Raw genomic sequence first — 24,957 nt, 5'->3', positions numbered from 1 at the left:
TAATGTATTTGCCTTAAATTGCAAGGAGAAGGCAATTTTTTATCTATTATTGGTGTTGAGTCATAGTTTGTTGCTAAATGTTGACCCAAGGGGAGTTGTCAGAAATCAGTAGATTAAAGCAATAGCACTGTTCAATAGTTCATAATCATTGTTTTTAATAGAAAAATCCCTGAAACCACTGCAACATTATATAGCTAGAGTGAGTGCTCTTGGCAAAGCATAAATTTTGGGAATTATGTATAACAAAACTGTAACAAAACAATGGAAATGTCTCAATATTTGGTATCAATGCTGTGTTGTTTTCCTGTGTATTGACCGGAAACAACGACAAATAAGTCTAACGGAGGAACAATTCACAAGTTATAACATGAGTTTCAATGTTCTTTGTTCAGTTTCTTGGATGATCTGTTCTTGTTTATATTTTGATTAACATTTTTGCAGTTACAGAATGTAACCCACATAAAACAAAAGTACACCTATACTGGTATATATTATCATTATCGCCAAGGGAAATTTTCATGTTGGCGGTGATTTGTCTCTTCATTCGATCTTGTTCTTTTGTAGGATGACAGATAGTACTGTGAAATTGTCATCATATTCGACCGCAAAGTTGTCAATGAAGAGTAATTTCTCGGCTAGAGCATTCTCGTCAAAATGAAGAACATCTTCGTTTATCAGTTCTTTAAGAAGTTCATCGTTCATTTTTAACATAGGCGGATTTAGAGGAGGGGCCGCGGGGGCCGCGGCGCCCCCTTTTTTTCTTGTATTTTCAAAACGTTTTTGTACGACCCTTACCCTTCTAGCCGTCCTTTGAGTGTTGTTATAATTATACAATCAGGTTTCAATTTTATTCAGTTTCGGGGCTTTCCTTATTTAAAATATATTTTTTGTTAACAATTATAATATATTATCAAATATTCAAACAAACGTAACCCAAAAATTAAAATTCGCGCTAATTGTTAAAGCCAAATGTAACATGCGTTTCTTTCGGTTTGAAATGACGAGGAACACTGGACACGAATATCGTCACGCCGTGTCCCTTGCAGCACTGCTGAAGAGTGAAATATTTTTCTGAAGTTTTCGAGGGAAGCAAAGAAGACACTGTGTACTTTTCATCGTGAACCAGGTGAATACGTTTCTTATTTGATCTAAGTTAAACGTAGTGTTTTTATTTTTAGATCTGTATCTGTCTGTTAGCGGGCAACGTTCGAGCTCTGCCTGGGAGACTTTGTTTGGTGATCATCAAGTAAAAATATTAAACTTTAGCTTGTATTAAAGCACTGAATGTAATGATTTGTCGCAAAAGATTTGCGTAAATTGATTTATACTCCTGAGTTAATTTCTCGATAGAAAATTCTGACAGAAACGATTAGAATCATTACAGCAATAACAGTTTGCTGATGATGTTTCAAAAATGGATCAGTTGTTTCTACTTGTGCCAGGTGAGAGCGAGTTTTAAAGAGCAAGCTTGATTATCATTCGGTGTTTTTATAAGTAACGTTTCCCTTCTAGAACGTTTCACCGTAGGACTCAGCCGTTCGTTACAGGGTTCCACACTGGATGTTGTTGAGGCAACAAGCATGTTAACGTTGTGAAGGAACAGCTGAAAGGTATGCGCAAGAATGCTAAAACAGCATTTGCAAGTTCTGTGTATGAAAAGATCAAGAAGATGGCTAAGAAGGCAAACGTCAAGATAAGCATCCCTCGAACTTGTGGTAGGCAGACATTATGAAACAGCACCAATGCCAGGACACCAGTCGCCTACTTTCGACGGGCAATGTTTCTTCCCTTCCTTGACAACTTGTTGGAGCAAATAAATACCCGCTTTAATGGACTATCAGAAGCAGCATTGCTTGGACTGCTTCTGATACCTGCCAACTTACGGCAGCTTAACGAGTCTTCTCAAGAAAAACTTATTCAGCATCATTTCCCTGATTTGCCGTCCCCAAGCAGTGCGTTGCAGGATCTGGAGCTGTGGAAGTGCTTCTGGTATGTTATTCTGCCTTAGTACTATACATGGGTTACCAAATTTATAGTGAAACTGTGATAAGCTGAAAAAACCGATTATACTTTGTCTTGAAATATGTGTTAATTCTTGCTTTTATTTTTAGGAACAACGCTACCGTAAAATCCACGACACTGCAAGAGACATTGAAAGCCTGCAGCTCAAGCCTCTACCCCAATGTCCACACAATTCTGCGGTTCTATCTAAGGAGGTACAGTACTGATATCCTTCTATTGTAGCTTCTTGATGAACAGTACCAGTGTAGGTTTCACTGTATTGAAGTTCATAGTCAGTCTTGAACACATTTAAAAGTGTGGGTAATTCGGTCTGCATTAAAAATGATTGTCTGGTTAACTGAGACAAACTTGAATACAACTGATTTCCAATATTCATTATTGACACCAGATCATTAGCAGAATTGATTCCTCGTTTGTTATTGTAAATCAAAGAGCATAAACTCATTGCAACACATTGTTGTCGTGAACTTTGTCCAAATACCAACTCATTAGCTTGGCTATCAGATATGATATGGTGCCGTTATTGTTTTGCTAGGGCCAATGTACATTGGAGTAGGACCAGGGTTTTTTTTCTATATCTGAACTCAGTTGAAATTTACAATAGTTTGATACGTGTGTCTGATTCTTATAAAGACACATGGGTCTATTACAAGAAAACATTGATAAATACCGACTTGCTCTATACTTCAATTTAATTATCCTTCGATATACCCTCACAGAACAATTCAACAAATACTTCTTCTCATGTTGTGCAACTTTATTTAATCTTACCCTCTTCGTATGAAGCTTACAAACATTCTTTGTAACTCTTCTAACCTTCACATAACGACGTAGCCAAGAGGACTTCGGTATGCTTAGACGAATACGCTCATAAACAAATTCCTTCAGTCTCCTGCCCTTTCTTCTGAGACGTTTCAGAGTAGCTTCTGGTATTCTACTGGGTTCTCGATCACGTCTAAATACACGGTTGTGTTTATATGTAAACATAATTAACAATTAGACCCGTAGCCCTTGCGGGCTACGGGTCAATAACCCGTGAGGCTATTGACCCGAATGGGCTATTGACCCGTGGCCGTGGCCCTTGAGGGCGAAGGGTCTAATTGTTTAAGTATCACCCAACTAGTCGGACAGAAAAGGTAATAATAACGTTAGCAAATGCAAGTTGAAGAAATATTTATTTGGGAATAAAACGAAAGAAAACGTCACGCTCGATGGCGCCAACTTCACTACTCGAGGACTATTACTAATAGTCCCCTAGTAGCGTAGCCAATCAAAATGCAGGATTTGCATTAGTCCACTAGTTGGGTGATACTAATATGAGATAGCTCGTTTGATATAGCTGGTTTCGCTTGATATTTCTCGATAGAAGGTTCACTCGTAAAGGATCGCTCGTAACTTGATCTCTCGTAAAGTTCGCGGACCGACCCGTTCCCAAAACGCTCCACAAGTTTTAGTGTGGGTCTACCGCGAACGGTGTGTGACTTTGTATGTACATTGAGCGAAATAGCCATCGAATTTCATTCGCTTTCATCAAGCGAGGAATTTCCCACGAAGGCGGCCGTTGCTCATTCTCGTCCCCAGTGCTACTCGTCTTAAAATGTCGTTGACGAGTAGCTCTTGACGCACCAAAATATTCGAATTTTTTCATTGGCTGACAAAAAATGAATGCGCAGCAGAAATGAAAATTACAAAGCTCTACGTATTCCATTTTACTTCCGGCCCGGATGGCGGCACCTTCGCTCAGTTGACACAGGCGCGCTTTACGAAAAAAAAAAAAAAAAACGCAAAACAAATGGTGACCTTTCCCAATCCATCGGAAGGAATCGTTAAAGTTTCCACGTAACCAAAGAAGTACGTCGCGTGCAACGATGTCATTCTCGATCGTAATCATCGTCCTTTGTTGTAGCAGCCGAGAAGGTGGGAAGAAACGTTTAAAACGCTGAGAATCAACCAGCTAATACAAAAATTACTTTGTCGCTGACCATACCCCAAGAAATCATAAAATTAAGTTCGAATCGGCAGTGGGATTCAAGAAACGTTTGTCTTCCTTTATGAAAAGTTCAAAAGGAAACTTAGAGCCAGGTGAAAAGACGAAGAAATATCACTCTTGCTAAGCAAATGTGGCACTGGAAATCCGAAGGTGAGTGTGTTTTTCTCTCTCTGAAAGATCAAGCAGATCAGATTCTAACAGTCCAAAATGTATTGACATTAAATTGCCAAAATGAGTCAAAGTCCGTGTTATAATACTCTGCCACGTACCTGGATGATGTAGCAAATGGTCTGAACATGAAATTTGGTCTGTTTCTTCCACATATTGTTATGTAAGTATCTGTTACTATCCGTTAAGAAGCTTCTGCTGTTATAGATATATATAATATCTGTTTTTTAGCTCCCCTCTCTTTATTATTATGACCTCCCCTATAGCCTTCCCCCAAAAAACACGAACAAACCTTTTGTGGTCAGGCAAGAGTTTAGTTTGCTTTAGAGCCTCCACCCAATTTTTTTCTTCTTCATAGTCTACTTGTGGAAATGATGTGTAAAGGAAAATAACCATAGATAACCATAGCTGAAATTTGAGGCCCTTTCCTCTCTCCCCACTTTAGTTAGGAAGCAACTGCAACTAGCAAAACTTTATTCCGTCACAATAATATTAATCAGTAAATAACCATTTCATTTATCATCCATGCAAATAACTGTGAACAAATATAACAGACAATTATTTATCCATGTATAACTGATAACAAATCATCAGACTAGTGGGTTTCCAAATGTAATATGGGAATTATCTCTACTAAAAACAAATCAAACCTTATAGGTGTACAGAGTTACATTAATATCCCCACAAGAAAAATATCATAATCTATTTGTTAGCCTTTGAAAGATTATTTATTTCCTGCCATTATTTACTATTCTTTGTTAATTTTCAGACCATAATAGTGCTACATAAATTCCTTGAAGGATGACCATATATGGATAATTCAAATAGGAATGTTGCTCTACCACAGTGAACGCATAAAATCAATAAGTTACGCTCATATATTACAACTAAAGGAAGGTTTTAGTGTCCACTAAAATGTCATTCATGTAATAAATGAAAGCATTTAATTTAATTTCAACGCAAATGACCCGAACTGATCAATCGTAACCTAACAATTTAACCTGTTGGTCAACTTTTCTTCTTCAATATTAAATAGGATCAGCATCATCATCAATGGATCTCAATTTGGACAGATGGGAAGACAGACACATAAATCTTCTTATATGTTGCTGGAAAGATCATAAAGGATTATTCGGCAATGGTAAAACAACCAAAAAAGAGGTGTTTCAAAAAATTGCAACAAGCTTCAACACAAAGTCAGATCTCAGAGTATCTGCGGATCAGTGTGCAAGAAAGTGGGCTAAGCTGGAAGCCAAACTCAAAGAAGTTACAGATCATAACAACAAAAGTGGAAATAGCCACAAGAAGTGGAAGTATTACTCTGAGATGGCTGATTGCATTGGCATGAATGCAGCTGTAAGGCCTACCTATACCCTTGAATCCTCATCTTGTGTGATGTCAAATGAAGGTGAGGAAGGTGATAGTTCTGCTGATGGTGATTACCCAACTGAAACACCCCAAAAGAAGACCCCCAGAAAAAGGCCAGCAAAGAAACGCAAAAGTAGGTCGTCTGCATCAGAGATGCTCACATTTCTCCAGGAATACCAACAGAAAAAAGAAGAAGTGGAAAACAAAAAAGTTAAGATGATGGAAGAAATGAATGAGGACAAAAAGTTATTTTGGGCAAATTTACTTCAAGTGTTGAAAAACAAATGAGATGGTTTCATTTTAATTTGTATTTATATACACATTTATGTGATAATACGTTAAAACGTACATTTGCCAGACAATTATATTTACAACACTTGCAGTTTGTGCAATGTACTTTGAACTTCAACTTCTTGGCCTTATTTCCATATAGGTAAATTATGTCGAAATTTTTAATTTGCAAAATTTAATGTTCTTTACAGTAATATTAGCCATTCCATTCCCTCCATTCATGTAAGTTGAACTATATTTTGGCATACTCACATATGCTTATTCTTACTTATCCATACTTGAAATGTGATTCACATTGGATTTGAAAACTATTTACAAGTGCATGTATTTACTTTAGCCAAAAACATAACACTAGGTATGAGGCCAAATTCAAGGCTTTGATACAACTATTTAATCAAGCTAGTATCCCTGAATTATGGCTCAAGTAAGGGCATAGTCCTGAGCTATGTTGTAGTCTTGCCTTCTTCTTCTACATTAATTAATTTTGAAGGCTGCAAAATACTTTACTTTAAAGCATGAAATGTATTATTAATGTTAAATATTGTATTCATTATATCAGTGATGTTTACGCCACACTTGGAAAACAAACAAAAACTGAGGATAAATTGTTGATTCCCTTAACTTTTCATGCCTAACTGTTTTTTTTTTTCTCTGCATGATTAAATGCAGAATTAATTTACATCAGTATTATAATTAAATAAATATGAGAAGAGAAATCTATTTTGCATATGGCTATGGAAAGAACAAAAAAATATGTGTGTAGTAACCAGCGTATAGGGTAGCAATTGCCTTTTGAAGGGTTACTACCATGGTAAGAAAAACGCAGAGAAAAAAAATAAAAGTCCTATGCCAGTTGTTATCAAGTGGTTATATATGTGTGCTGGGGGCTTCCATAATGGCTCTGCAGCAATTTTAATTAGCTTATCTGGAACATCTAATGATGATTTTTGTACATTCAGGCTTGTGAAAAGCCTGTAGACATTACAAAACTAGATATAGAGCTATTCCACCATTTTGTCCCCCATCCCCCACTGCTTTTGTCGATGTAATTGTTTTTGTTCATTTTATACCTTTCAACCAGCTTATATAAAGCTTAATCTTTTGGGTGCTTTCAACAACAACAACAACACCAATTTATTTCAGTATTCCCACATGAGTACATGGTGTTACCAAAAATATAATACAGCTAAAATGATGTAACTATAACATTAGTATCTGGCATTGGTATACATGTAGAGGTTCCTGATGTGAAGAGAGTGATTCACATTGGTGTGCCTCAATGTACATTATGGAAGATTTTTTTTTTGGGAAACTGCATGAACAAAATGAATGGGAAATAATGCAATGTCATTGCTCTTTTACAATTCGTGTTACTTCATGGTAATAAGGCTCTTCAGCCTGTTATACAACCATGTACAACAACAAATCTCGAACGCATACTTTCTACGTCTTGTGGTTTATCAGAACATCAACCACATAGGTTTACTATCAACAATGGTTCTTTCTCCATCTCCTTTTTTTTCAGTATTATTTATTGAACTGCAAGAGCAACATTCCTATTTGAATTATCCATAAATGGTCATCCTTTGAGGAATTTATGTAGCACTATTATGGTCTGAAAATTAACAAAGAATAGTAAATAATGGCAGGAAATAAATTATCTTTCAAAGGCTAACAAAAAGATTATGACATTTTTCTTATGGGGATATTAATGTAACACTGTACACGTTTAATGTTTGATTTGTTTTTAGTAGAGATAATTCCCACATTACATTTGGAAACCCACTAGTCCTGATGATTCGTTATCAGTTATACATGTATAAATACCGGTAATTGTCTCTTATATTTGTTCACAGTTATTTGCATGGATGATAAATTATTGTTATTTACTGATTAATGTTATTGTGACGGAATAAAGTTTTGCTAGTTGCAGTTGCTTCCTAACTAAAGTGGGGAGAGAGGAAAGGGCCTCAAATTTCAGCTATGGTTATCTATGGTTATTTTCCTTTACACATCATTTCCACAAGTAAATTATAAAAAAAAAAAAAATTTGGGTGAAGGCTCTAAAGGAAACTTAACTCTTGCCTGACCACAAAAGGTTTGTTCGTGTTTTTTGGGGGGAGACTATAGGGGAGGTCTCAATAATAAAGAGAGGGGAGCTAAAAAAAAAAAGATATTATATATATCTATAACAGCAGAAGCTTCTTAACAGATAGTAAAAGATATATACATAACAATATGTGGAAGAAACAAACCAAACTTCATGTTCAGACCATTTGCTACATCATCCAGGTACGTAGCAGAGTATTATAACACGGACCTTTGACTCATTTTGGCAATTTAATATCAATACATTTTGGACTGCTAGAATCTGATCTCCTGGATCTTTCAGAGAGAGAAAAACACACTCACCTTCGGATTTCCAGTGCCACATTTGCTTAGCAAGAGTGATATTTCTTCGTCTTTTCACCCGGCTCTAAGTTTCCTTTTGAGCTTTTCATAAAGGAAGACAAACGTTTCTTAAAACCCACTGCCGATTCGAAGTTAATTTTATGGTTTCTTGGGGTATGGTCAGCGACAAAGTAATTTTTGTATTAGCTGGTTGATTCTCAGAGTTCTAAACGTTTCTTCCCACCTTCTCCGCTGCTACAACAAAGGACGATGATTACGATCGTGAATGACATCGTTGCAGGCGACGTACTCCTTTGGTTACGTGGAAACTTTAACGATTCCTTCGGATCGATCGGGAAAGGTCACCATTTGTTTTTTCGTAAAGCGCGCCTGTGTCAACTGAGCGAAGGTGCCGCCATCCGGGCCGGAAGTAAAATGGCATACGTAGAGCTTTGTAATTTTCATTTCTGCTGCGCATTCATTTTTTGTCAGCCAATGAAAAAATTCGAATATTTTGGTGCGTCAAGAGCTACTCGTCAACGACATTTTAAGACGAGTAGCACTGGGGACGAGAATGAGCACATGGAATTTCCAGAGGTTGTCGTCGAGAAAAGTTTAGCACGGATTCCATGATTTCTAGGGCGATGAAATCACGTACAAACGAACACACCGTTCAAGGTAGACCAACACTAAAGGACGTTAAGCGTTTTCGGAACGGGTCGCTGAAAGCCTTACGAGAGATCAATTTACGAGCGAACATTTTGAGTGAATCATGAATCATGTTATACGATAGTTAGTAGAGGTTATACCAAAGGGGCCATCAACCGGGGCTATCAACTCTTCAACTTGATACTAGTAAAAGGCATCTTCAGAAGCGTCTTCGTATTTTTAGAGGTGATCGTGAACCAAGCAGAATCCCAGCACGCGCTCAAGAACGTCTAAGCAACAAGAGCAGAAAGGTTAGAGAATTTGTTTACGAATTCATCTCTTCGAGTACACCTAAGTAAAATGCTCTGAGAAACTTCGTGAAATATAATAAAGGTAAAATCTCGAACTAAACGATATTCTCTCGTGATTTGCTTGTAACAGAGTTATGTGTCTTAACAAGAGTGAAACTCATGTAGCGAATTATTGTACATTTAAGCTGAAAGAAACTAATGTATGTTGACCCCAGCAAAACAATGGATTGTTTTCACTGTCACGCAATAAAAAAATAAATCGAAAACCATTCAGTGGGAAAAGCTATGAAATTATGATGTTATAGAAGATAACTAAATAAGCCACTTCTCCAAGTTTTGGGCCTGTGCGTTTCCCCAAATTTCAGATATTCGTCGAAATGTTTCGCCGATATTTAGAGCCCAGTATGAAAACGCCATGTTGGTGTACCTCCGTGGTACACCAATATGGCGGCCGGAAAATAGTGTAAACATCTGGAACTTACTTTGGCTATCTAGGCGACTGATTATCAGTACTGATCAAACAAGCATTTACATAAGCACTTTTCCTAATACTTTAACTTCTAAAAGGGCTCAAAATCATGGGATAAGTATATATTTTTCGACAAACTCGATCATAGCCTTGTGTCACGCACCTCCATAACCCTGAAATTCAAAATGCTCTGGATTCCAAACGAAGCAAGCTATTGAGCTGTAAAATTGTAAACAGATATAAATATACCGCCTCTTGTACCTTGTGGCTCTTTCGTTTTGGATTTTAGAAAGTGATGACGTTACGTGAAAACGATCTATTCTTGGCTTGCACTGTCACGCAATCCTGACGCAAAAAATTTATTCGAAAACCATTTAGTGGATAAAATCAAGAAATTGTGATGTTATAGGAAATTAATAAAGATGACACTCCTCGAATTTTTAAGTCTGTGCATTTTCCCGAGCTCAGATATTCGTCAAAATATTTTCCACAAATTTACAGAGACCAGTATGGAATCGCCATGTTGGTGTACCTCTGTGGTACGCCTAGTTTGCGGCCAGAAAATATTGTAAACATCTGGAACTTACTTTGGCTATCTAGGGGACTGATTATCTGTACTGAACAAACAGGCATTTACATAAGCACTTTTCCTAATACTTCAACTTCTAAATGGGCTAAAAATTACGAGATAAGTACATGATTTCGACAACCGCGTTCGTAGGTCTATGTCATGCATCACCATAACTATGAAATTCAAAATGTCTCGCTTGCTCGAGAAACGCAAATAACGACAAAGGCTAAGGAAAATAGACTGAAACGTTTATAGGTTGATATAAAGACCTTGACTCATTTCACACCCTAAAGACTTGCAAACGAGTAATAAGCTATTAATTGATTCCAAGAAATGCAATGAAAAGCAGAATAGCTTAAGCACATCAATTCAATTGAATTTCGTACAACTTCAAATGCAGAACATTTAGCTCAATTGCAATATAGCTATTGCTTCTCAGTATAACGACTGCCTGGGTACATGCAGCAAAGCGTCTAGTTTAAGTTTAAATTTGTAATTGTAATTGTATTGAGCTGAAAAACCCACTTAGGGAGCATCAATAAAGTTTGTATGTATGTATGTATATATGTATGTACTTGAACTGCACTGCTCTCAGCTAATCAGAATTGAGTAATTTTTTATGTATATTATTATGTCAGTTACTATAAGCCATAAAATTACAAAATGACAAAAACATTGTTATTGCAAGGCAAGTTCAGTGTGTTATTAGCTTACCAACTACCAAACCAAGAATAAAATGTTATCCAATTTTCAAGCTAATAAATAATTCAAGCTAAAAAACTGTGCTGACCTTGACAATTTTACAGCAGTTCAAGAGACTAAAATTATATTTTAACTAACATGCTTAAAGACCATTTTTTGCATTAATTATTATCCTGTAAATGCTTTGTACCAGTAGGAAATAACATGGTTATCGACTGACTCAAAACACTGTGTTAAGTGTTTCAGTAGTAAAGTAATCAGTATCGCTGAGTTGAATTCCAGTGAAATTACAGACTGGGTTTTCTTTACCATGGCTCACATATTAATTTATAATGAGAAGTTTAGTACTGTAATATGATCTTGTTTTCTCCAGCCCCTTTTTTTGTTGTTTTTGTAGATTTTTTGTCGTACCGTTTTTCTTTGACATAATTTTGCAACAGGATGGTTTATATCATCCTGATTCTAGAACTGGTGGGTTCATCAAGCAATGATGCAGTAGTTTTATCGGAAAAGTCATGGGTTTCAGCTCCCTGTCAATTCACTTTTTCAGTGACTGTCTCCAGTTCTCAGGGTTGAAATCTACCATTGATTTGAATCCATTATTCACAGAAACCTCACATAATTACATGGGCCCTCTCTGCTTTATTTTCTTTCTCTCCAGTGATGAAAACATACAACTGTTGCTGCCCATTTCAGCTCACTTGGATTACTTATTTTCATTCTGCATTTATCAGATCTAATAGATTTTCAAGTTGCTGAAAGCTTGCTATATTGGCCTTCTTCCAGTGCCTGAAGCTAATTCCTGTGTTTGCCCTTATCAGTTTCTGATATTGGTCCACCTCATCCTTCCTGTGTTTGCCCCCTTATCAGTTTCTGATATTGGTCCACCTCATCCTGGCCGAGTGCTCATCTCCAGTAGGAGCATGGTTCCTAGAAGCTTATGATGCTGGTTCCATCCCAGCATAGGCATCATTTTGTTTAGGCCTTCATTCTGCAATGTTTTTGAATGTAGAGTTGCTTGAGTTGTTAGCCAACTTCAACCTCATTCTCTCAGCTGTAGATTTTTTGTCGTACCGTTTTTCTTTGACATAATTTTGCAACAGGATGGTTTATATCATCCTGATTCTAGAACTGGTGGGTTCATCAAGCAATGATGCAGTAGTTTTATCGGAAAAGTCATGGGTTTCAGCTCCCTGTCAATTCACTTTTTCAGTGACTGTCTCCAGTTCTCAGGGTTGAAATCTACCATTGATTTGAATCCATTATTCACAGAAACCTCACATAATTACATGGGCCCTCTCTGCTTTATTTTCTTTCTCTCCAGTGATGAAAACATACAACTGTTGCTGCCCATTTCAGCTCACTTGGATTACTTATTTTCATTCTGCATTTATCAGATCTAATAGATTTTCAAGTTGCTGAAAGCTTGCTATATTGGCCTTCTTCCAGTGCCTGAAGCTTGCCTGTGTTTGCCCTTATCAGTTTCTGATATTGGTCCACCTCATCCTGGCCGAGTGCTCATCTCCAGTAGGAGCATGGTTCCTAGAAGCTTATGATGCTGGTTCCATCCCAGCATAGGCATCATTTTGTTTAGGCCTTCATTCTGCAATGTTTTTGAATGTAGAGTTGCTTGAGTTGTTAGCCAACTTCAACCTCATTCTCTCAGCTGGCAGGTTGATGAACCATTTCAAATGGGTTCTCACTTTCTACTGATTTTCAACGTTTCTCCCATGGCCAGTTGCAGATGTAGCGTGCCACATCATTCCTTTGACAAATAACAAGGGCCTTGACAAACTCCCTCATTGTGGTTTCCGGGGTAAAAGTTTTAAATTTTGCCAAAAGGCTTTCTGTAGGACTTCTATCAGCTTTGTAACCAGTTTCTATCAAGTCCAAATCATCAGAACTGATGTTCATAGCATATCCAACACTGCGCCACGTTTTTCGGTCTGGATTGCCTACGACATCAAGCTTGCGTTGAACATAGAAGAGCATTGGCTCACCTTTATTATCATGCAGCTGTTCCATTTCAGAGACACGGCAATCTGAATGCCAAGAAAAAGAAACATTTAGTTGGATAATACTCTTAATTTATTTCTGCTATGAAGTTCTCAAGGATGCAATGGACTTTTGAGCCCTCCATACTCTATTGGTAAGGTAGGTAAAGTCTGCATACAAGCCAAGTGGCCCATCAGGCCGGTCAGCTTATCCCGGTTTCTGTAGCATGAAGCGACTAGGAGTATTTTTACTCCCCCCTGGATGGGATGCTAGTCCATCGCAGGGTTATCCCCAGCATTAAGTTCGCCGGTACCCATTTATACACCTGGGTGGAGAAAGGCACTGTGAGAGTAAAGTGTCTTGCCCGAGAACACAACACAATGTCCCCGGCCAGGGCTCGAACCCGGACCGCTCGATCCGGAGACGAGCGCACTAACCATGAGGCCAACGCGCCTCCCACTACTCTATTGGTAGTTTCTAGAAATAATTGCAATTTGATGGAAAAACAAAAAAACAAGATAACTGAACCTTGAGTTGATCAAGTGTCATAATCAATAAGTAAGGGTAATTAATTTTTAGAATTGCATACATCATGTTGCGAAACTAGAAAGTTTAAATTACCTGTGGCAATAAGTTTTGTGATTTTAATACCTTTGATAACTATTAAAATTGACGAAATTCTGTGTTACCGTCTGAACAGGAACCACAAATGAATGCTGGCTTAAATATTCAGCCTTGGGATAGGTCTGACAGTGCATCTGATGGCCAAACAGAATGAGTCTGGACTAGCTATTGCAAGATTTGTGGGTTAAGGCTATAAATTCATTTTTTTTTGACATTTGTCCTGAGCATCAACCACTTAAATAGTCGCTTTAACTCTCTTGCTGATATTACACGTAAAGACTACCATACCTGCTGGAATGTTTTCTGTATTTGGTTCTTCAATTACTTCGGCAGACACTGCACTTGTTAAGTTGTCTGTAAAAGATTATGATTGTAGTTTTAGATACTAAAAGAAATGTATAGCATATGATAAGCTATAATTGTGTGCATAGTCACAGGCACCTCATAAATAACAAGAAGCAAATTGGGCGGTCAGCACTCCTGACCAGATTCTGGACAGGCTGATGTCATAATTAAGGATAGATATTCTCTGACTGCCAGTTGCAGGTGCTTTCTCTCGTGAATGCCTGAAGGGGCTTGACCTTTTACCAATAAGGTGACTATCAACATAAGGTTTATACAGATACCTGCTTAATTAATATGGACAATTTTGACACCACTTATACATGAACACAATCATTCTTGTGTAAGAAGTTTATATTTTGCCTTGTAATGGTGTAGATATTTTCATGCATTTACCATCTATGTTACAAAATTAGAAAGTTTAAATTACCTGTGGGGATAAGTTTTGTGATTTTAATAACTTTGATAACTATTAAAATTGAAATGTGTTAAAATGTCACTAAATAAGGGTTAAATGCCCTTATGTAGCAGACCACTGGGGCCAAACTTGGTACAATTCTTGGTTGTCCACAAAACAATATGAAATGACCAAATTCTGTGGTACCATCTGAACAGGAACCACAAATGAATGCTGGCTTAAATATTCAGCCTTGGGATAGGTCTGACAGTGCATCTGATGGACGAAATGAATAAGTCTGGACTACTGCAAGATTTGTGGGTTAAGGCTATAAATTCATTTTTACTTGACATTTGTCCTGAGCATGACCACTCAAATAGTTGCTTTATATAAGCTCTCTTACTGATATTACACGTAAAGACTACCATACCTGCTGGAATGTTTTCTGTATTTGGTTCTTCAATTTCTGCGGCAGGCACTGCACTTGTTAAGTTGTCTGTAAAAGATTATGATTGTAGTTTTAGATACTAAAAGAAATGTATAGCATATGATAAGCTATAATTGTGTGCATAGTCGCAGGCACCTCATAAATAACAAGAAGCAAATTGGGCAGTCAGCACTCCTGACCAGATTCTGGACAGGCTGATGTCATAATTAAGGATAGATATTCTCTGACTGCCAGTTGCAGGTGCTTTCTCTCATGAATGCCTGAAGGGGGTTGACCTTTTACCAATAAGGTGACTATCAACATAAGGTTTATACAGATACCTGCTTAATTAATATGGACAATTTTGACACCACTTATACATGAACACAATCATTCTTGTGTAAGAAGTTTATATTTTGCCTTAATTGTGATGGTGTGGATATTTTCATGCATTTACCATCTATGTTACAAAACTTAAGAAAGTTTAACTTACCTGTGGGGATAAGTTTTGTGATTTTAATAACTTTGATAACTAGTAAAATTGAAACGTATTAAAATGTCACTAAATAAGGGTTAAATGCCCTTATGTAGCAGAACAATGGGTCTAAACTTGGTACAATTCTTGGTTGTCCACAAAACAATATGAAATGACCAAATTCTGTGGTACCATGTGAACAGGAACCACAAACGAATGCTGGCTTAAATATTCAGTATTGGAATACTGGTCTGACAGTGCATCTGATGGATGAACTGAATAAGTCTGGACTATTGCAAGATTTGTGGGTTAAGGCTATAAATTCATTTTTACTTGACATTTGTCCTGAGCATGACCGCTCATATAGTTGCTTCAATTCTCTTACTGATATTACACGTAAAGACTACCATACCTGCTGGAATGTTTTCTGTATTTGGTTCTTCAATTTCTTCGGCAGACACTTCATTTGTTAAGTTGTCTGTGAAAGATTATTATTGCATTTTTAGATACTAAAAGAAATGTGCAGCATATGATAAGCAATAATTGTGTGCATAGTCACATGCACTTCATAAATAACAAGAAGCAAATTGGGCAGTCAGCACCCCTGACCAGATTCTGGACAGGCTGATGTCATAATTAACAATTAGATTATGAGCTCGAGATTTCTATAAAGTGATAGTTGATGAGGCCGAAGGCTGAATCAACTAACACCTCATAGAAATCGAGAGTGAATAATCTAATTGTTTTAGTAGAATTCTTACTAAAATTTACTTCAAATAATGGTTTCCAATTATTTCTTGATGTATTATTAAACTTTGCACCTGAGAAAGGTCGCTCGGATTGAATTGTCATTTAAAATTGAAGTTGTGTGCGCACACATCAGTTTTCTTCAATAATTGCGACCTTTTTAAATGTCAAGAAACCGAAAATGTTCTTCATTTTGACTTCTCAGGAATTTAATTATCCATTTGCATCAAAATTTTCCTCCAAAACCTTGGAAAAATGGAAAAAATGTTGCCGTTTCCTAGTTGACCTCCAGCCACTGCACACTAATGGCTGATAGTGTTCAATGGGTCAGCCAATCAGATTACAGCATTTGCATTAGTATACTAGTAGAATTCTACTAATTAAGGATAGATATTGTCTGACTGCCAGTTGCAGGTGCTTTCTCTCATGAATGCCCAAAGAGGCTTGACCTTTTACAGATAAGGTGACTATCAACATATGGTTTATACAGATTCCTGCTTAATATGGACAATTTTGACACCACTTATAATGGGGCCTAATTGTTATGGGGTGGATATTTTCATGCATTTACCATCCTGAGTGATCCAGACTTTGACTCAGTGCCAATTTGTTTGGTGAAATAAAAAGGACGCAACTTTGACTAAACAAACCTATAGAAGATGTCCTGCCTGAATCAGTAGGTTCACGGGTTGACAGTGGTATCCATTCAGTAGAATCTGCAAGAAAAGTCAAATACATGTGAAAAGTTGTGATTCCGTATTATCAAGTTCACTGTACTTCAGACATCTACCATCAAGGCTAGAAAGTTTTAGAAAAACACCCTTTAACTTGAATTTGGTAGAATCATTGAATCTGACTCAAAGTCCATCCATCTTCCGTCATTTCAGTGAAAAGAAATCAGAGAAATGACAGAGGCTGGATTGACTTTTGGCGCCAGATTCAACAGTGGTCATCTGAGAGAGAGCATTGTCATTCCTTGGTGACAAGGATACTTAGCACAGACAGGATTACACAAGTAAGTAGTAGTTACTTTCGTTACATTTGTTACTTTCAGAGGGTTGCAACTGTTGCAACTGTTGTAACTGTCGGTTGGATGCTCAAATATAGCTTAATTAATTAAATACATACCATACATGCATGTAGGCTGATTTATGAGTTTTATATCTCACCTGCTGTTTCTGAGTTATTTGTCCTTGAAAAGTGCTTCCTAATTCCTTTTTTTGAGGTTACTAGGACAAATGCCGAAATAATGACAATAACCGAAACTACCCCGCCCATAACAGTTCCTATAGATACAGGTCCATGTTCCTTCTGCCTATTCTCTCTTTTTGTTCTTCGTGTTGCACTTCTGAAATCGCCATTTGTGGGTGACACTGCCACTTTCCCCATGTGACTTGTGATAGGTGTACTTCCACCTTGCGTACTTTTTGATCCAGTTAATGATTTGGTTGGAAGATGTGCTATACTGGTAGCATTATCATGACCTTGGGGTTGAAAATGTTTTTTAGTCATTGTATCGTGACCATGTGGGGCAGTGTCAGCAGTAGGTTTTGGACGTGTTGGCTTAGTAGTCACTTTTTTCAAGGCCTCCCAACAGCGCTGATTTTGCTCAGTTTTTTCACATTGCCGGTCCCTGCTCATTCCAATGTCTTTGCACCCTTGACGTCTTTGAGCTTCACTGACACTGCCACAGCAAAAGTAGCATTCCTGGCAGATGTGATTGTCATCAAGAAAATATCCTTGGGGACACTCCGTTCCACAAATGCGGTTTTTGTCCGGTGAGCAGTGCTGAATCACATTCTTTAAACCACATTCATGGCAAGCCTTGCAACTTTCTATGCCATGGCTGTTGGAGTATGACACATTTGCCTGGCATTGAATACATTCTATTTTGGTGTCGTTTCGAACCCTGCTACCACACTGTGGGGTCAATCCTTGACCTTCGGGACACTCAGGACATATTCTGCACATAGTCTTAACTCCTGGATCAGTGGGGTCATAGAGTTCAATTTCTGATGTCTGTGAACAACGTGCTGGTCGGGGCTTTCCTTCTGCAGATAATTGTAACCATGATAGTAAAACCACAAGCAGAACAATTTCCTAAAATGGAAAACGCGAGGAATTAATATTTGCAGGATTAAAAACTGTAGTAGTTAATGTGAAACTCAGTAAGTCCTCCTAGCTAGTTAATTTGACCAATAAGCCTGTTACATATACATGCCGCCATACATGCAGACATTAATACATATAGAAGTACAGTATTTTATAGCTTCTCATTACAGACAACGTGACATTCTTCAGAGAATTCTTTTGTCTATCTAAAAATTATTCATTCATACATACGCGGCTATTTGAAAATTTGAAAGCAAGAATTCTCGAGAGTATCATCGCATGGTCTGAAAAGGAGCAACGAATTTTCCTCCTTGGGTCTTGGCAACTCCATGTAAAGCAACAAGACTAGATTTGGGTTACTGCAGCGTGGGTTATATTTACGTTTTCTAATTCGATATTCTGTTTGAAGAGAGACGTCCTCGATCGACTCCGCTAGATGAAGGCCTAAGATTAAGATGCTTATATTAACTTTCTGATTTCGATATTCTGCATTAGTTGAAGTCCTCGATCAACTCTACGAGATTAAGCCCTTAGAATTTGAGACGTTTGGAGTTAAATCTAGCTTTCATATATCGGGTAGCGCCTATACAATGAGAAGTTTACAAATTCTACCATTAAATGGTTATTTTTTACAGTGTTAATCGATGATTTCGAAGTTAAGACGATCGAACAACAAGGGGGAAAAAAGGTAAAAAAATTTTCTTACCTTCATGTCTTGTTCAATTTACAGCCCACATTACATTTGCCTTCAGCACGCAGGTTGCTGTATAAATGAACGACTGTTGTAATATAAAGTTAAGTCAAACGCTATAGAGCAACCAACTTAAAATACCAGAATCATGTAACAGCAAAAGTTTAAAAGAGTCTACAACGACCGCAAACTTAGCGGAAAATTTAAAGTGCAAACTCAGCAAAACACGTAAGTTTAAGCCCATGCATCTACGTGATCGAAATTTCTGACTTGATGTGAAGTATGACTGGAATGTTTATATCAATTTTGTTGATCACGTTTCTGAGTTCGGGGATTCCCCTACTGTTACCAGTCATCAAATCATCATCACTGACGACATACCTTGTTGCCAAGTTCAGATAGCACAATTAAAGTTTACCTGAATAATTTTCCGTCTCAGTGATTTCGTGACTGTTGACACGTTCGCATTTTTAACTCTCAAAATTAAGCCTTCAAGGATTTTTTTTTCATGTATTTATTTTATGAAAAAAAATCAATGGACACTTTTTCTGTTTACAATCAAGGACATTTTAGGTTTTTCACTTAAGACCAATAAAAAAAAGGGAGAAGTCTATCTAGAATCGTCCTTTTTAATGACGTAATACACACAAGTAGGACGTGGTCCAAAGTTCGTATGAGGCTATATATAGAAGGAAAACTGCGTGTCATTTGTTATGAAAGCTACTCGCTAAAAATAAGCCTTGCTCATCAGGAAGTCACCCACGGAGACAATAATGTTATTGGAATTGACTGCAGTGGAACCTCGACATAACTAAGGTCCAAGGAACTGGCATAACATGTTATGTAACGAAGTTCCGCTGTAGCGACGTTCTTTTCCATACATTTTACTATCGCTGGGGGGAAGAATATCGTTCGCTATACCGAGGACTTCGTTATGTAGAGGTTCGTTAAATCGAGTTTCCACTGTATAAGTATTACTACACAATTCCTATATGTATTTAATCGATTTCATGGTCAATAGTTTTATTGTGATAAAAGGGTTAAGTCGGGTTTTCATATGCCGCCGACCTACCTTGGACATTTGCGAACGTTTATCGCCGAATCATAATCTGTCCCAGGCATTTACCGCCGGTCACAGTGATATGTGTATCCCCGTGATATGTGTATCCCCGTGATATGTGTATCCCCGTGATATGTGTATCCCCGCACACATATCACTAGTGATATGTGTATCCCCCGTGGGGATACACAAAACACTGATACGCGCCTGGGCATTCAACGAACGAAATGGCGACTCGGCTGCGAGCTTCCAACGAGCGCTGTAAAGAGTAGGAGAAACCAGAAATGAATTCGCGCCCAACGGAGCACATTAAGATTTCTCGAGTTTGGTTGAGTTCCAACCGACTCGATCGTATATGTGACTAAAACTTCGAACAGCGGATAGATACACATATCACTAATTATTTCATGGCGCAGTGATCTCAGTGTGTATTCCCTAAACACAGCCGTTAGATTGGCCATCTACCTGATCGAAGAAAAGGGCCAATTATTGCCGAAACGTGCTGGCTGCTTACTCGCGACGGCGTTTATACCCAGGTTGAGGTTTGCGGAGTTTGCAACTCGAATGTCTAAATATCTAAACTGAAATCGCGTGTAGGGGATACACATATCTCTAATTATTACACTGATGGCGCGGTGATATGTGTAAACCCTGAAGACAGCCGTTATCTAGGCTAACTGCCGAAGAATAAACGTCGGTTATTATGAAACTTGCTCGCAATATTCGCAGTGTAGCAATGTATACAGCTTGAGACTTAACATATCTTACAAAAAGTCGAACTGAAAAGCGGGTGCAGGGGATACACGAGTGCCACTAATCATTTTATGGCGAGCGAGTCGAAGCAGTGATACGTGTTTCACTCCACGAATAATTTAAATTCAGATGCAACCAAGGCGATGAACAGTGGAGAATATGCGTTACTCGAGGGTTGAGAATGCACCGCGCAATTAATATCGTCCTAGAAATCCCGTCCCGCGAAACTCGAATTGAAATATATCTAGATCCATTTGGTGTTCAACTTTAAATTCATTATATCCTGCTCGCAGAAAACCAGTTAGGATCAAGAACACAATTCCAGCAGCAGATACGTAAGCTTTTTCAACTACAAAAATTGAGATTTGTGTTTTAAGTCTGTTTGGGTTAGTCGTTCGTCCAGTAAGCGACCGGACGACGAGAGCGCTTTCAAGGATGATATTGCTATTTAAAGTAGAGGGGAGGGGGTGGGGGATACACATATCACTGGTCGCCATTTTGGAGGGGATACACATATCACTAGTGATATGTGTGCGGGGATACACATATCACGGGGATACACATATCACTGTGACCGGCTTGCCTGCGAAGTTGAAGCGAGGCGGCAGTCGTCGGCGATTGTCGGCGATGAAAATATTTTATGTGAACACCATCTGGACCATCTGCGGACCCAACGTATGACGTAATAACTCGATTTTTTCCCACAATCCCATTCTTTACAGATGAAATTGTCGAAAATTGCGCCAATTCGATTTGCATTTCACGCCAATTTGAGTACGTCGGCGATCCATCGCCGATGGGCCGGGGACCCACTGGAACAGATCGCCGAACGTTGCACTTGCACTTGCAACCGGCGACTACGTTGCAAGTAGGTAGGCGGCATATGAGAACCAGGCTTTATCGACGTTATCACAATTTATTGAACATGTGAAATAAATTTCAAAATCAAGAACTCTTGTTTCTATTTTGAGCTATGTGCTTTGCTAATCATCCATTCATCGACCTTGGATGACCTTACGTGAGAATCCTGAAAACCACCCAGTCAGAGCGAACTTTAGCATCTTGATACGTGCTTGTTAAATTTGGCCACTGTCTTTTGCTCTCACACGTGATAGACTACAGTGCGACATTTTGTCCAGAATATGTTTCGTTTTTTCAAACTTTCTATGTAGACGAGAAACCTGTTACTCCGTTGTACAATATTATAAACTACTGTCAGTCTCCCCAGTAACGTTATTTATTTTTGCTAGAGGCAACCATTCTAATCTTGCGATGAGAAAATTCTGTCTGGCCGAAGCTTATTGGCGTACTGGAAGCCCAAGCACGGAATATACTGAGATTACGCAACAGTCGAAATATAAGGATTTGCTATGAGAAAAACGATTCTATTCTTAAGACTAAAAAATACATGAACGTGTATTTGAATAAAACTAAACTTACCTCTCTTCAGATGAGGGTTTCCATCTTACTTGCGAGATTTTTAATTTAGGCCTGTTTACCACCATTTAGGTGGTTTTATCCAGTGGCGGAACTTGGGGAGGCCCGGGGGGGCGCGGGCCCCCGTTGCTTTGGGTATTAAAAAAATCGCAGAAGAAAAGTCGGCGGGGCATGCAAAAAAACAAACAAACAAACAAACAAAAAACCGCCCCTCGCCCCCCGCCCCCAGCTCAAGGTCTGGATCCGCCACTGTCTTCCATATATCCTTTCATGGAGGAAAAAGAAGTGGGACCAAGAGTGGAATTAAAACCACCCAAGGAGTAGACCATTTGACTTTTGAGAGGGAGATGGATGATGATGGAAAATATCCTGCAGGCATACTTATACCAAAAAATTCTTGCACGCGACGTCCACTGCAGAAAAAAATTCACGCATATTCAGTGAGCCGACAAAAATATGTTATACGGAGTAAAATAAACATGTATGCGCACATCCCGAGAAAAAATTTTCCTAGTGCACTAATTGGTTAAAAAAAAAAATTGTGCCTGTATGAAATCACGCGCACCGCCCTCAAAAGTGAAATGGTCCACCCCTAAATAGCCATAAATCAGGGGAGGCGTTGCGTGACGAACCAAATAACGGCTGTGAAGGAGACTAGGGTATCATAGTATATAGTGAAAGTGGACTGTACCGTGCTGTCCAATACAGTGTGAAGACATTATGAAACTCAAAACTTAATTGATATTGTTAGATAGTGCAGTCGCACCCTTCAATAACGACCACCTTGTGGACAGATTTCTGTTGTAGAGAGGTGGCCGTTCTGGGGAGGTAGGGGTGTTATATGATACTTGATTTTTCGTGGGGCGCAACATTTTTATTTTTAAAAAATGCTTATTGCAGCATATAAACACGTAACAAAATCAAAATGAAGCAATAAGAAATGAAGACATACAGAGACCAAGGACGCGCGGTACCGATCACGTTTCCTGACCGTTTGAAATAAAAAAATGGGGTTTTGTATATACAGTTTGTCAGTCCTTGATTAACTGTCCGTCTTTAAGAGGTTATTTTGGAAGTTGGGACACGCCTTGATGGCCGTTGCCGTTGTGGAGAGATGGCCGTTAGTGGGGATTTGACTGTGGTGACTGTTATCGCCTCACTAACTGAAGAGAGGCTACTGGTACTCAATTTGTTCAGTTATAGTAGTGTATGAATATCTACACACATGTATCGGAAAATAGCATTGCAAGGGATTTAATTGGTTCATTTTCATTGCCCTTTAAAGTTTGTTTTACTTGATTTATGGATTTTAAGTTTTCAGTGAATTTCATACAACAAGAACCTGTTTAGGTTAAACATTTTAGGCTAAAACAGTTTCTTAAGGAAAACAGGTTCTTCTGCAACACTTAGCCAAACAGGTTCTTGAAAATGATATAATTATTAAGTTATTAAAATTAGTATGCGGGTTTTTACTGTACCACAGAGCAGTCTTATGACATCAACTAATTTATTTAACAATACGTCGAAAAGTTACAGTTACAAGGAAGCGAATTCTATACGATACAATTTTAATCTACTTTCAAACTAACTTTGGCTCACAATTTAAGCTTCACCACTGAAAAAAATTCACAAAGCTTCAGTAATCTCCGTGCGCTCAAAGAAAAACGCCAGTGTTTGCAATCAAGTTCCGTAAACTTTGCTTTCTTCCGACCCTATGTAGGGGTTGAACCCAGGTGGACGAAAAGAGAGTCCAGACTGAGTCCACGCTATGCAGCCAGCAGAGTCCTTACATAAAATTAGCTTGTACATATTCCAGAATGTTTGTTTTAGAACCTCACAAACAAGCAAACAATTGCTTATACAGCGACTATTCTCTGGGACAAAATCCCTCCTCATCTTAAAGATCTCAATACCTTCAACTTCTCAAAACATCTGAAACTTTATTTACTGTCTGAACAACAATCTGAAAACTAGTAATATTTCTATATGCTCCTTTTTTTCCAATTTTATGTACATATCTCATTCTCTTAATAGCTTTTTTTCTCTTAAATCTCCATAGAAACATAATAACTGGAGGCTGACTAGAAAACCCTTGGTTACTTCAGTCTCCAGACTCATATAGTACACTTTTTTCTTTGTCTTTACATTTCCCTGATTCAAAAAAACAAAACTGTAAATGTACGAGTAAATAAAGTTATTATTATCATTATCATTATCGTTATCGTTATCGTTATCGTTATTGTTATTATTATTATTATTATTATTATCATTATTATCACAACGCAGTTTTTTGTGTAGCATTACATCTTAATTTCATCAGCCGGGAGAATGCACAATTCCTTAGCGTGACAGTAGAAAGTTCTGGTTACATATATTGCGCGCATGAAAAAGCATCCTAGCAATTTCCAGAAACTTACTACAATCAACTCTCGTTGTAGCAGACACGCTCGGGATCGTCATTTGTTGTCTGTAATAGACAGAGTCCGCAATAGTGGGGTGTGAGGAAAATGACCCTAGCTGAAGTGTCGCATATAACGTATACTGCTATATCTGGAAAGTTTCCAGTTTTCTTTCAATTATTTAAAGAACAGATTTACTTTGATACATAATCATACAATACAGGTCAAATAATGTAAAAACTAGTAATTATGTCACCAAAAAGATTTTAGGACTGTCTCGTACAAGGAATCAGACCGAACTAGTTCAGGAATTCTTTAATATCGTGCGGAGGCTACAATAGATGTGTACGTCTCTGGACAGAATCATCTATTCATTACGATGGCTTGTATTTAAGCACTACATTACATATTCATAAACTTTATCTGTGAACAGCAGAAGTTAAGAGAATATGATCTGAGATAGACTCTGAGTAATCCCTCTTTCGCTTAGTCCGTCGTGCGTGAAAGAAAGAAAAAAAGGCGCGAAAGAAAACCGCGAGAAAAAAATGGCCGCGCGGCCATTTTTTT

General features: G+C 38.1%; 2 protein-coding genes and 1 pseudogene across 3 annotated transcripts; 2 read left to right on the top strand and 1 right to left on the bottom strand.

Moving 5' to 3' along the window:
- The first annotated feature begins 1,331 nt into the window (after positions 1-1,331).
- On the top strand, positions 1,332-2,447 carry LOC145486848 (uncharacterized; annotated as a pseudogene).
- Positions 2,448-3,890: 1,443 nt separating this feature from the next.
- Positions 3,891-5,836, top strand: LOC145486770 (uncharacterized). The gene is made up of 2 exons (XM_081465511.1): positions 3,891-3,939; positions 5,217-5,836. The coding sequence occupies exons 1-2, from the start codon at positions 3,891-3,893 to the stop codon at positions 5,834-5,836; spliced, it is 669 nt and encodes a 222-aa protein (XP_081321637.1).
- A 3,618-nt stretch (positions 5,837-9,454) lies between these two features.
- On the bottom strand, positions 9,455-19,101 carry LOC145496462 (uncharacterized). Of its 2 annotated transcripts, XM_081476131.1 has the most exons (7): positions 18,757-19,101; positions 17,108-18,038; positions 16,589-16,654; positions 15,604-15,669; positions 14,720-14,785; positions 13,839-13,904; positions 9,455-12,973 (listed from the first exon to the last, which is right to left on the bottom strand). In XM_081476131.1, the coding sequence occupies exons 1-7, from the start codon at positions 18,760-18,762 to the stop codon at positions 12,648-12,650; spliced, it is 1,527 nt and encodes a 508-aa protein (XP_081332257.1). In that variant the 5' UTR covers positions 18,763-19,101; the 3' UTR covers positions 9,455-12,647. The 2 variants fall into 2 exon arrangements, with proteins under 2 accessions (XP_081332257.1, XP_081332265.1); XM_081476139.1 differs by lacking the exon at positions 14,720-14,785.
- Positions 19,102-24,957: the final 5,856 nt, after the last annotated feature.

This window comes from Orbicella franksi, chromosome 1, assembly GCF_964199315.1.
Source record: "Orbicella franksi chromosome 1, jaOrbFran1.1, whole genome shotgun sequence".
NCBI lineage: Eukaryota > Metazoa > Cnidaria > Anthozoa > Scleractinia > Merulinidae > Orbicella > Orbicella franksi.
The sequence above is the reverse complement of the archived record's forward strand: the minus strand, read 5'-3'. Positions and strand labels throughout refer to the sequence as shown.

What these genes read in the sequence shown, in the direction of transcription:
- LOC145486770 (XM_081465511.1), top strand. Translation starts at nt 3,891, where the DNA reads ATGTCATTCTCGATCGTAATCATCGTCCTTTGTTGTAGCAGCCGAGAA. An exon ending in TTGTTGTAGCAGCCGAGAAG is followed by an intron (nt 3,940 to 5,216) that starts GTGGGAAGAAAC and finishes AATATTAAATAG; the next exon opens with GATCAGCATCATCATCAATG.
- LOC145496462 (XM_081476131.1), bottom strand. An exon ending in AGGCAGGACATCTTCTATAG is followed by an intron (nt 15,670 to 16,588) that starts GTTTGTTTAGTC and finishes AATCTTTCACAG; the next exon opens with ACAACTTAACAAATGAAGTG. An exon ending in TACAGAAAACATTCCAGCAG is followed by an intron (nt 12,974 to 13,838) that starts GTATGGTAGTCT and finishes CTTGGCATTCAG; the next exon opens with ATTGCCGTGTCTCTGAAATG.